The sequence below is a fragment of the Antennarius striatus genome, chromosome 1, assembly GCF_040054535.1.
Source record: "Antennarius striatus isolate MH-2024 chromosome 1, ASM4005453v1, whole genome shotgun sequence".
Classification (NCBI taxonomy): Eukaryota; Metazoa; Chordata; class Actinopteri; order Lophiiformes; family Antennariidae; genus Antennarius; species Antennarius striatus.
The window spans coordinates 23,597,442-23,610,649 of NC_090776.1; the positions used below are offsets into that span (position 1 = coordinate 23,597,442).

A 13,208-nucleotide genomic window follows, 5' to 3' on the forward strand; every position below is an offset into this window, starting at 1 on the left:
ACACGATCAGTAGGAACAGGAACCTTTGTGTTTGAACCGGGAGAGTCGGAGACATCCAAGTGACGGTCCAACGACACGGAAGTTTTGGTTTTCCAAGCATGCGTGAGCTTCGTTGTCTTTCTCACTTGCCAACTTGTGGATATAGCTAATATTTTTCAACACAGTGGCCACATAAAGAGTCTGTTATTCAATGCACAATCGGTTAAAGCTGAAATGTCTCATATTAAAGAGTATATCGACAAATTGACACGTTGTTATGAGCGGTACACAGAGTATGTGAAAAGAAACCCAGCTGCAACAGCACAGATGGAGAGCACGGTGCGGACACTCTCATACCTGATAGCAGGTCAGTGACAGCAGGTCCCAGCGATGATAAACACACAGAATAGTTCCTGTGGGCCGTGTAAAGTCTAGTTATAAGCCTCAGGTCATGACTGAACTTTGTTCCAGACCAGACGAGTTGCAGTTTAAATAAGCACACATTGTTTTATCTTAGTGAATGACACTCGGTTCCTTTTTTTAAAAAAAAAAAAATCATATTATGATTGTCATGATTTGTATTTCAGGTCGATTTGCAGATTCCCATGAGATTTCTGAATTAGGTAAGTACAGTTACATTTTGTATTGGCATCACAGTCGTACTGTGATCCAAATTGTACTGTACAATTTGGATAATAAATAATAAGTCAAGACAGGATGCCAAATTGGTAGTAGACATTACAAAGTTTAACAAACAGATTAGGGCTTTACAATAATAAAAACGGACACTGTGACATTGGCCTTTATTTACAGAAGAGAAACACCGTAAAGTTTTGTGCAAAAGTTTCGGAAACATTGGGGCTGTGATGAACTGGCGTCTCATTCGCGGTGTACCCCTGGTGTGCCTCTCACCGAGGGTACAACTCTATCATAAATCATGACACGTATTTCAGATAAGAAGATGAATGAGTGGTAATATACCAGATTATCCATTTGTATGCTTATAAGTTTTTGTTACGCCAAGTTATTATTTATCCATTTTTATTAATCCAGTAGGAAAATGTTAGTCCACTCTTGCACATATTAGCAGTAAGTCACAGAGGCCCCCTCACCCCATACTCCCGCAGTACCTCCCACAGTATATCCCTGGGGACCCGATCGTACGCCTTCTCCAAGTCTACAAAACACATGTAGACATGTAGACTGGATGGGCATACTCCCAAGCCCCCTCTACGATCCCTGCAAGAGTAAAAAGCTGGTCCGTTGTTCCAAGACCAGGACGGAACCCACGTTGTTCCTCCTCAATCTGATGTTCGACTATCGGCCGGACCCTCCTTTCCAGCACCTTGAAGTAAACTTTCCCAGGGAGGCTGAGGAGTGTGATGCCCCTGTAGTTGGCACACACCCTCTGGTCCCCCTTTTTAGAAAGAGGAACCACCACCCCAGTCTGCCACCCTTTCGGCACTGTACCAGACTTCCACGCAATATTAAAGAGGCGTGTCATCCATGACAGCCCCTCGACACCCAGAGCCTTCAGCATTTCCGGGCGAATTTCATCAACACTGTGGCTTTGCCACAGTGAAGTTGTTTAAATACCTTGGTGACTTCGCCCCGAGAGATTGACTCGGATCCCCCATCATCCTCCAGCTCTGCCTCTGCAACAGAGGATGGGTCAGTTGGGGTAGTTGGATTCAGGAGTTCCTCAAAGTGTTCCTTCCACCGACCAACAACCTCCTCAGTCGAGGTCAACAGTGTCCCATCTTTGCTGTATACAGCTTGTATGGTCCCCCGTTTCCCCCTCCCGAGGTGTCGGACAGTCCTCCAGAACAACTTTGGTGCCGTCCGATAGTACTTCTCCATGGCCTCTCTAAACTGCTCCCACACCCTCTGTTTTGCCTCCATCACAGCCGAGGCTGCAGTCCTTTTGGCCTGTCGGTACCCTGCAACTGCTTCAGGAGTCCCCAGGGACAACATGCCCCTGAAGGCCTCCTTCTTCAGTCGGACGGCTTCCCTGACCACCGGGGTCCACCACGGTGTTCGAGGGTTACCGCCCCTTGAGGCACCCAAGACCTTGAGACCACAGCTCTCAGCTGCAGCTTCAGCAATGGAAACTTTGAACATGGACCATTCAGGTTCAATGCCCACAGCCTCCACAGGGATGCACGAGAAGCTCCTATGGAGGTGTGAATTGAAGGCCTCACGGACAGAGTCCTCCTCCAGACGTTCCCAGTTCACCCGCACTACTCGTTTGGGCTTACCAGGTCTATCCAAAGGTTTCCTCTGCCAACGGACCCAACTCACCACCAGGTGGTGATCAGTTGACAGCTCTGCCCCTCTCTTCACCCGAGTGTCCAAAACACACGGTTGAAGGTCAGATGATACGATCACAAGATCGATCATTGACCTCTGACCCAGGGTGCTCTGGTACCAGGTACACTTATGAGCATCCTTGTGTTCGAACATGGTGTTAGTTATGAACAATCCGTGACTAGCACAGAAGTCCAACAACATAACACCGCTCGGGTTTAGATCAGGGAGGCCATTCCTCCCAATCAGGCCGCCCCAAGTGTCTCCATCATTGCCGATGTGTGCATTGAAGTCCCTCAGAAGAACAATGGAGTCCCCTGCAGGGATCCCATCAAGGACCCCATTTAGGGACCCCAAGAAGGCTGAATACTCTGAACTGATATTTGGTGCGTATGCACAAATAACAGTCAGTGTCCCCCCCCCCCACAGCCTTAAGGCGTATGGAGGCGACCCTCTCATCCACCGGGGTAAACTCCAACACAGCGGCGTTCAGCCAGGGGCTTGTGAGTATCCCCACACCCACCCTGCGACTCACGCCTGACGCAACTCTGGAGTAAAACAAGGTCCAACCTCTATCCAGGAGGTTGGATCCAGAACCGAGGCTATGCGTGGAGGTAAGCCCCACCAGATCCAACTGGTAGCGCTCCACCTCCAACAAAAGCTCCGGCTCCTTCCCCACCAGTGAGGTGACATCCCACGTCCCCAAAGCCAGCTTCTGCCGCCCGGGTCTGGTCCGTCGTGACCCCCTGTTGTCACTGCCACCCATGTGGCAGCGCACCCAACCCCATCGGTCTGCCCTGCGGCTGGTGGGTCCACAGGGTTGTAGTCTACACAACAGTCTTTAAATTTGTTTTGCCAGTGTCTTATTTTATCAGTCTAATGGTACTATATTCTCTCATATGATTACAGCGATATTGTGATGTTGTTATATACATAAAAAATAATCTGAAACAGCTGTAGTGTAGTAACCAGATACACACATACAATCAGGTCAATATAAATCTCTGGGGAAAATTCATCACGGCTGTTTGTCTTTTCAGTGTATTCTGCTTCCAATCTCCTGGTGCTGTTCAATGACAGTATTCTACGCAAAGGCCTGAAATGTGCTTTTTCTGTGGTGAGCATATACTAGATATTTTTCCTCACAATCTTTTTCACAGAAAAACAAAAGCTAATTTATGCCGGCTAGTTGTGTGAGGTTAGCATGGGTTGCATATGGCAGCCAAAGTTTGTTATAAAGGAATTAATGCTTAGCACATCAATAATTGGAGGGGCCAGTGCCCCAGTGTTATGTTAAAAATGAGTTTAAAAAATTGAGTTAAAGATGAATGCTTTTATCTTCATGTGACGCGGCCCTGGATAAGCAATTGAAGATGGATGGATGGATGAATGCTTTCAAAGTAAAATAATTTCATTACTAAAAGTAATGAAACTAACAACGGATTCAGTGTGATTCCAAATTTTGTGGGTAGGACTTCATGGCAAAGACACCACAGTATGAGGGTCAAACAATCACGGGACTATTTCCCTAAGATATAATGGAATAATGGTGGGCTTGAGCTGCCTTGGCGAAGGTTGGCTGTCTCTAAATCAATCTCAAAAAGCGCCTAACCCTATGGCAGTAGAACACAATGTTTATGATGTCATTATTATTCTGTGAACAGTCAGGCTGATTGAATTAACAGTAGGATATTTCGTTTTCAGAGATAACTCAATGTTGCTCCTGTGTGTTCAGTCTCTGTCTCAGCAGAGACTCCTGACCTGGCTCTCTGTGTTGGAGTATCTGGAAGTTTTTCTGGAGATGGGAGCCTGTAAGCTGTGGGGTGACATCGGCCGCTGGCTAGTGATAGGACTGATTCAGATTTTTAAGTATGGGCCCCCTCCTTGTATTCTGACATAGATTTTTATTTTTCCACATCAGTATTGCTTAAAGTGAAAATAGAAAAGGAAAAGATTGGTAAAATTGAATTTTTTTTTCATCAATGTGTTTTTATCAATTAAACTTTCTTCAAAACCTCTACCAATCCCATCCATTGAAATGGATGAATCCTAGCATGGATTGTAAGTGTTTAAGTGTGGACAGTAAACCTGTTCATACCTGGTATTAACATCCTATGGTATAGAAGTAGTCCATACTGTCTCCTAAATCAATCAAATTTGAAATCAGTAAAATGCTGTTTTCCGTGATTTGACATAAACATAAACAGTTTTTCCTGATACAGCAAACATATGAATGACAGGCTTCAGTGAGGTCTAGGCCACATGCAGTTATATCTGTCAGATCTCAGATACGTTCTTAAATATTTGGTGTGTTCGCAGTTCTACTCTGAGTCATTCATTTATAGCGACATCAATACCAGATCTGAGCAGGAGTTGAGTTATCAAATCTGAAATTGGAGACACTGTGAGCAGCAGATGCAAACCACTTTGTAATATTTGACTGTCATATATGGATGAAATAGTCATGTCCCCATACATTTAGCCAGTCTTTGTGTAAATGTGCAATAGACATTGTTTGATACTAATAGTGAAAAGTTTTATATATGATTTATATGTATGTTGCTATATTTGAATGCCGCATAATAACGGTTTAAGGTTTTTAAATGAGAATTTAAACAGACTTGAAACGTCACCTTCTTCTTTTCCCCTCATATTCACCTCTAGGGCAGTTTTTCGTCTTGTTCTTCTTCTTTGGTACAAATCCGGCATCCAGACGTCTCCTCCAATCGTCCCTCTGGACAGAAGTTCTGATCTCACGGGTAAAGGTCAGCCATCGTCTATTTTGTTACTGGTAGTTTTCGCTCTGTTTCAGAGAATATCCCAGAATATTTGTCTTTCGTCTTTAATGAGAAACATTAAACCCATTTCTTAACAAATATTCATCAGAATGTTTGCTGGTTCTTGTGATGCTGAGGTGTGAATGGACAAAATACACAAGCCTAAACATTATCATGTGACCCTTCAGCTCTTGCCCTGTAGGGCCACTGATAGTTTGTTTTGGTTCTACAGCACATTTATTGCTTTGGTTCACATTGATTCACATCTGCTCTGAAGCATTTGGCAGCTAAAGATGGCGTGAATGGGATTTAATTTTTAGGTAGGCATATTTTGATCTGATCTGGATCTGGATCTTCAGACGACACATTTAATCTGTCAAAAGAGGCAGTTTTCATTATGATTTGACTTTTGAAATATTTATGATGTCCAATAATTTGGATTGGTGACCGCAAACCTTCTCTTTTTCTTTCATCTTTCAATCTGTAACGGTTGTGAAGATATTTGGTGGACGGACGAACACACAAACACTGACAATTAGAATACATCACCGCTTCGCGGGATGTAATCACTCACATAACCTCCTCGGCAGAGGTTATGTGATTAAAAGATTGGGTATCTGCCACCAAGTGTGAACAATCCTACAAATTTGTTATTCATGCCTAAACCTTCCACGAAGCGATTTAGTATTTTTTGCATAATTAGGAAAAATAAAAAAAATAACAAGAGTACTTGTTGACATCTTTTTTTCCAACTCTAAAATTAACTTAAAAATTGCTGTTTTAAATTATACATGGTATTTTCTCAGCTCCTAAAGGATGCATTGATTGGCAGACTGACTGTATCTCCCTCTTCTTTTCACAGATGACTGTAGTGGGGAGAAAGAGGATGAACCTTGTTTCGTGGGGGAGCGGTCAGGGCGGGTCATTAGACCGCTAGGCAGTGGTAAGACTAGCTAAAGCTATTTTCATGGTTAAAACTGATTATTAATGTTCTTTGAATATCACGTAGCTGTAAAATTTGATCTTCCTGCGATCCTGTGTAATGAAACAGCGGGGGGTGGGGGGGACATCCAGTTCACACACTGCAGTTAAGCTGCTACGAAGGCTGGCTGGTCATCTACTCTTAGGTTTTATTCATCACCTGAGTTTCTGTGAGTCCTTTGAAAAAATATTACCACTCTGCCTGAGAAATGCATGTTTCTATAACTAACTTCTGTAACTTCTATAATTCATATTAGCTTTGCTTAATCTGGAAATAAATCCACTTGATGTAATTAAGCTGTCAATGCACTGTTAACTGTTGTGGTGTCTCAGAAGTGCTGTAGTTGAATCAGGATTACTACCATTATGACGGATACTTCTTTGTAATGTCAAACAGATTACGCCCAACTAAAAGGAGATTAGTCTGTGTTTTGAATAAGGGAGGTGTCACTCTCCAAAATTGAGTACAGTACTTGAATTTTTATATAAATTGAAAATTAACTGAAATTTTATGATGAGTCGTGTTTTAATTTATATCTAAAATTAAATTTAATCTCAAAGTAATGAATGTTTTAACTTTAATCTTACTTGAACATATGAAAGCAGATAAGTTGTAATGAAAATTAAATGAATTAAATGAACATAATAAATAAAATGCACATAAAAGTTGAGGTTTAATATTAGAATGAATAATGATGGCTGAATTCAATTTAGCTGCTTCCCTTTCAGGACTCTTGTGATTTACTGGAACATTTGTGAAGCCAGAATCATGAAATGATTGCCAGAAAGATAAAGTGTTTTGAACCTGGAGTCTTTATTGAACCTTCTGACCATTTTTTCAAAAATAAATTACGTATAAGTTTGCATATGAATTGTAATCTGTATATTTTTTTGCCACATCTGGACAGTTTTGTGTGTTCAAAATGCGAATGCATGTGTGTGATTGTCTACATTGGATTTTTTGGTTTCATAGAAGTCCTGCTTAAGACGAAGTTAATACAGTATATAAAAACTGCTTTGTCAACTTTGTTACTTATGTTACATTGGTCTGTCTTATAAATAGCATTGAATGTCCCACACGTTCATTACACTGTGACATCCCCATCTTCTCCATGATGTTCCAGCTTCCCCGCTGCAGACTCGGATGTGGGGAGCACCGACTCAGAAGAAGAAAAGCAGGAGGAGAAGTTTAACTGGAGAGAATCTCCACAGCAAACCAACAGCCTTGAGCCTTCAGGAGACCATCGCCGAATCAGTGTACATCGGACGTCCTCTCATTCACCGTATCCTTCCTTTGGAGTCACCGTTATAGATAAAGACACAGAAAACAAATCCTGTAATTGTTCCTAGGAAATCTGGTCTGTATGTGGATGTGGACCTATAAGTGCAGTGGAAAAAAATGTTTTTTTTTAACGTGTTAAGTTCAGTAGTTGTTGTTTTTTTTGTTTTTTTTGATGAAAAGGATATTTCTGGATGTCCTTCATTTTGTAGTTTCTAAAATTTCAATACTATATTTAATTTTCCTACAACAAACAGTCGAATGAATTTTAGTGTCATAATGGGAAATCACACATCCTGCACCTACATCAGTTGTCAAACCTTAGTTAGGATACTTTTAGAGGATATGAAAACAAATAGAAAGAGTGGGAGGCCATTAATGGGTATCAAACTCACGGCGGTCAAAAGGTCACACACTAATGCCTCATCCAGTGGCAGCTCCTTCATGGTGCGCACCAAAGAGCAACTTGTAGAGGGATGATGCCTTGCTCAAAGGTACCACAGCAGTGCTCAGGAGGTGAACTGGCACCTCCCTCTGTCTGTTTAAACTCCAAACCTTTTGGTCCACATGAGCCTTGAACTGGCCACCTTCCAGTCCCGGAATCTTCTTAAAATGTCTGTCAGGTTACTGCTGAAGGTGTCATTAGTGCTGTCGACCTGTAGGTGGCACTCTGTTACTACTTCTTGCTACTTCTTCATGAGGGGACTGAAACAGCGTAAGCTGTGTGAGCAGTGAGAGACAGATTGACAAAGATCCTTGTCCACATTCATGCTTTTAACGAAAAACAAAGAAGAGTCATAGCAAAAAAAAAAACTTTTTAAAGTAACGCAAGGTAAAAAGATACCTATTTTTCTATTTCTTATGATTTTGTCCTGCTGGGAGCAGTTTGTCCTTAAAGCAAACCCCCCTCCCTGCAGTGCTCTCCCTTGGCCTCTGTGGAAAGCAGTCGTGGAAACCATGGCTCATCTCTGGAGCCCTCGAATTGTCCAGGTAATCAAATATTTTGCCTGATCACAAATAACTTCATTTGAAATGAAACTCTACCTCCCTGTCACATGCATGCCTACAGGCCCCTCCTGTGTGTGTGCGTGTGTGTGTATGCGCGCGCGCTATGGGCCCATACTCAAATATATATAAGTTCATTTTATTTCATTTGTTTTTTAAAAAGTTAATTGGAGAAGATAAATCAAGAGAGATGGAGCTGATTTTCTAAAATTTATCTATCGAAAGGATTCTGAAATGTTAGATGAGTTGTTTTTGGGGTACAGAATCAAGTTTTCCTTAGAGCAGGAAAAGTCAGAAAGTCGATTAAACAATCAAATTACTGACTTGATCAGAAACGGAATAACTTAACTCAACATTTAATAATATTAACATTTACATATCACTTTTCGCAGCCCAAGGATGTTTTACAGTAAAATAGCAGCATAATTAATAGATGGACATAATAGTCACCAAGTCAACAGCCAACTCCTTTTTCATTGTAGGGAAGAGTTCTGAGGTGCATCTGTGTGATCTGGGCCGTCCTTGGGCGACAGCGGTAGTGCCTAATTGTGTAAAAGCCGCTGCCATTCCTTTCCGTCAAACAGTAGTGACACGCAGTTTTGGTCAAACCAAAATCACCTGTAATTTCATTGGAATGAGAGTTGCCAAACTTGTTTCCTTCCACTTTATGCCACCAACTAATCAGTCATTGCTTGTACTCCCTCTCAAAGTCAGTGGCTTGAAGCTGCGAGGCTGTTCAGCACAAAGCCACTGCATACCGTCATTAGCATACCTCTACTCATGTGATGAACCAATGGGGAAAGGTGCTAAAAATATCAAAGATTTCTTCGACCCTGAAAGTATGATGAGTGAATGTGTTGTTCACTTGTTTATTTCAAAATATGTAACAAAACTCTCATGACGTAGGCAAATATAGGTTAATAAAGAGAAATGTCATTGTTAAAAAAAAAGATCAAACATACTCGGTCAACTGATATGTTTGAGTTTGTGTGAAATTGGATCCAAAAGACCAATATGCTGATTCATGGAGGGTGGTTATTATTGGAATGCTCATAAAACCGCTTTTTTCCCCCCTCATTCCACAATGAAACAATAAAAAAAATACAGTTCTAAAAGAGTTTGGCTCGTCGCTGGAGGTGTGTGTGTTCTGAGTGCCATCTAGTTTATGTAACATCAGGTCAGGTATGTCAGCTCTTTTCCTCATGTCAGTGCTCTGTAACAAAAGTGGTTCCGCATTGCTCTTTTTTTTCTTTGTTTATCTAAGAACACATAAATCAATAAAATGTAAAGGTTTTTTTACAAGCTCAGCTGTTTCTTATAGAGTTATGACATCACTGGCAGCAGTCAGGTTCGTTTCACGTGTCTGAGCTACGAAAACATCTGACTCCTTTCTCGATCCAATATAGTGAGGGTTTGATTATTTCCTAAAATGTTTTCTCTTCAGTTTTGCTGTGCTGAGTGACACCAAATTTCAAAATCGATGGGAGAAGGCTGAAATGAGGAGAAGAACCTTTCTTTTGCTGTACTATCTTCTCCGGTCACCCTTTTACGACAAATACTCCGCGTGAGTATCTGTTTTCAGTTGTCATTTAGTAAATATCAGAAAATGATGGAAAAATGTCACAACATGGCGACATCTTTAATCCACTTGTTTTAACTCAGATCACTTACACAATTTTAATCTTCAGGGACAAGATTCATTTCCTGCTCAGACTTCTGGCTGATCACATTCCGGGCATTGGCTTTGTAGCACGTGAGTACTGTTAAGTGTGTCTGATACCTATTCAAATGTAAAAACCCTTTAGTTGTGGTTGATTCATAGTTGGAATTCAGCTGACTTTCTCTGTTCCTACTGTTTAGGTATCGATTTAAATGTGCCTGAAGCAGATAATTACACATCGTTTATGCCCTCCTGTAACAGTGATCCCAGGGTGTAAGAGGATATGATTGATCATCAGTAGTTAAATTCCCCAACTGCTGATGTTTGTTTCTCAGATCACTGAACAGTACAGATGGTTATTTCTATGTTTTACTCATCCACATTTACGGAGAAGGATGTCTCCCTTTTAAAAAAAAAAAACTTAAAATACGCATCACCTTTGCCTGACCAGAAAGAGAATGGTTTTTATATTTTTCTGTTTCACTAGCTTCTGAATTTCTCAGGTCATTGTGTTTTATTGTGTTTACTTTTTCCGTGTGTTTGAAAAAAGTCAATAATTTTCGGTTACAATCAAGTATAATGTAAATCTAACCAGTTTAATTTTTTGTCTATCCTACATGATCAATCAGACTTTCATCGTTTGATGTATTTTGGTGCAGCTGATGGAAAAGAGATCTCTCATGCACATATTTTGTTTTTCTTCAATCAAATGCACCTATGGTGCAGGATCCTGAGCATGAGGACCTCATTAGCTCAAGAAAGAGTGACATCACAAAATAAGATTTCATATGTTGATGAACGTACGTATGAAAGTGAGAGGAATAACATAGCACTCAGTGGAAATTTGGGCTCATTAAAACCAGCAATTTGATTATTTTAAGTTCATTTTACCCACTGATAAGAGGGTATTTATTGTCAGACCACCAGTCAGTTGCCCACAACCAAAACAATAAGATAAATAAATGAATTAAGCAATAATATTGATAGGTGGGAACTGGAAAGCCAACTTTTTGCTATACATGCTGGCGTTGTCCTGAATTTCCCTTGGGATCATTAAAGTATATATCTATCTATCTATCTATCTATCTATGATGCTCACTATCTAAATTTCTCAAGTTTTTTTTTCCATAGAAAGACTCCAAATTCAGAAGAAGTGTGTTACTTAGGCCCCATAAAAAATAGTGCTGTTGCAAATTATATTGTATAAATATAGATGAAAATGTCTCAATCTAAGAATTTAAAAAATTCACATTGGTGACTAAAAACAAGGTATTTTCCCAATCATAATATTGGGTCATCACCTCTTTGTGGTTGTTTGTTCCTGTTGTGTTCAGGCCCTCTCATGGATTACCTCCCCATCTGGCAGAAGATCTACTTCTATAACTGGGGATAAAACCCGCTGGACGAGCACAGATGACATCAGAGATGAGACAAGAACCATCGGACACAAACAGTTGTCACTAATTCCCTAAACATCTGATAGAAGGAGGAACTGATAACCACAGGAACTCTTTTGGTTGTTAATTTGTGTTTTTGGTTTCAGTTAATCAGTTCTGTCTTTGACGTAACCCAATGTAACAGCACTGGTCTGATGGATGCTGCCGTAGGTCAGAGGGAGGCCGGAAACCTTGTTGATTTATCCTTCTGGCTTTATCTGTAAGGATTGCACTTGTTTCTTGAGTCAGAAAGCAGAAATATAATAAACTTTACAAATGAAATCGAGCACATTTTACAACTACATTGATCTTTGGCAGGCAATTTTTTTTGTGTGCTATATCCTCATGAAAAAGTAAAAACAAATAATGTGAAATTTCTTGAGTTATGCTTATGTGCTCAACCTTTATTGGGCTAAAAAAAAATCAAATAAATTTGTTAGATGTTCATTACATTAAAAAATTAATTTTAAATGTTTCACTGGAATTTGTCAGGTTTAAATTTGTAATGTGTCAGTGATAGAATTTTGATAGAAAACTGCGAAAAAATTCAGTCATCTGATAGTCTATTGTATATTTAGCAAATGTTTATATGAAGTCGAAGCAGGGAAAATTATTCAGCGTGCAGGATTTGCTTTTTGTTTTTGTTGATCAGACTATGTGCAGATTTGTTTGCCAACATTGCTGGGAAAGAAGACAATGGTTTCTGGATTGATGCCCAAGAAACACGCAGAGGAAGAACATCAGTGCTTTAAAGTACATCAACATCCATGTGTTGGGGAGTGTCACTGTGACTCAAACGTCATGAGCGCTTGTTAAACGAGTTTCATTTGTTTATGACCCATAAACAAACACAAGAGTTTTAACCTTTATTAACATACTGAATGCTTCTTTTTGTATCCTACAAATAAATAGTCATCCTCTCTGGATGGATAGTTGTCATTGATCAGACATTCACAGGCGTGGCCACAGAAGGAGCGTCTTGAGTCGTCAGAGCAGAGATTTTCCAGATGTTCTTACAGTCGTCATTAACTTGATTATCAGGTCTGTTCAAAAATAAAAGCGAGTGCTGTCACACCCTACATGTCTGACTTGCGTTAAGACTTTTGTAACAGACCGATTCACTTGTCCCTAAAACAGTTTTTAGGTCAGTACTCAAACATTTTTTTCTGTGTTCTAGATGTGGCTGTTCGATCTTAGAATTTGGAGGGGAGCAACTTCACTCCCAATAAACCATGTCAGCTTTTATATCAATGTTAGAGGAAAATAAAGAAGTCACGCTTTGATAATTTTCTTAAGCCTCATCGAATCAGATTTGACTGAATGTTCACATTCCTAATTAGTGACCTGTATCCATTTTCAATGTGCATTTGTCCTCCCAAACAGCAGTCATGCTCATATTGATAGGTCATTTGGAGTCGTCTACATCACCAACGTCACATGCCGTGTTTATGAGACTAATGGCATTCGAGCTGACATTGAGGCTCTGGCAGAAAACATTTTGTTCTAAAGGATGGCAAACATGACCTTGTGAAGCTGTGAGCTGTCACATATGAACGTAACTCAAATCCGATTTGAAAAAGTTTATGTTCACAATTGTAATAGTGTCACTTCAGCTTGCTCATGTGAATAGAGCTGTAGGTCTTGGAAGAGGCTCTTCAGTGAGCTGTTCTTTTGAAAAACGTTGGTCTGGACATGTCTTGACTCGTTTCCAAAAACAGACTAAACTCAACATAGGGAGGTACAAGCAATATGATGTGGATTCAACTTTTCCTATAAATGTTTCC

The 13,208-nt window shown here is 40.4% G+C and overlaps 1 protein-coding gene across 3 annotated transcripts; it reads left to right on the forward strand.

The window, feature by feature from the left end:
* Positions 1–68: 68 nt before the first annotated feature.
* On the forward strand, positions 69–13,145 carry pex16 (peroxisomal biogenesis factor 16). 3 transcript variants are annotated; one of them, XM_068319037.1, is made up of 11 exons: positions 69–102; positions 567–602; positions 3,327–3,403; positions 4,022–4,155; positions 4,951–5,051; positions 5,926–6,006; positions 7,169–7,327; positions 8,241–8,313; positions 9,773–9,892; positions 10,017–10,081; positions 11,323–13,145. In XM_068319037.1, the coding sequence occupies exons 1-11, from the start codon at positions 99–101 to the stop codon at positions 11,379–11,381; spliced, it is 909 nt and encodes a 302-aa protein (XP_068175138.1). In that variant the 5' UTR covers positions 69–98; the 3' UTR covers positions 11,382–13,145. The 3 variants fall into 3 exon arrangements, with proteins under 3 accessions (XP_068175138.1, XP_068174958.1, XP_068175051.1); XM_068318857.1 differs by having other exon boundaries at positions 75–346; XM_068318950.1 differs by having other exon boundaries at positions 75–346; positions 4,951–5,045.
* Positions 13,146–13,208: the final 63 nt, after the last annotated feature.

Coding starts and splice junctions, on each gene's coding strand:
- pex16 (XM_068318857.1), top strand. CDS start 214: ATGTCTCATATTAAAGAGTATATCGACAAATTGACACGTTGTTATGAG. Junction 347..566: donor ACTCTCATACCTGATAGCAG/GTCAGTGACAGC, acceptor TTTGTATTTCAG/GTCGATTTGCAGATTCCCAT. Junction 4,156..4,950: donor GGACTGATTCAGATTTTTAA/GTATGGGCCCCC, acceptor ATTCACCTCTAG/GGCAGTTTTTCGTCTTGTTC.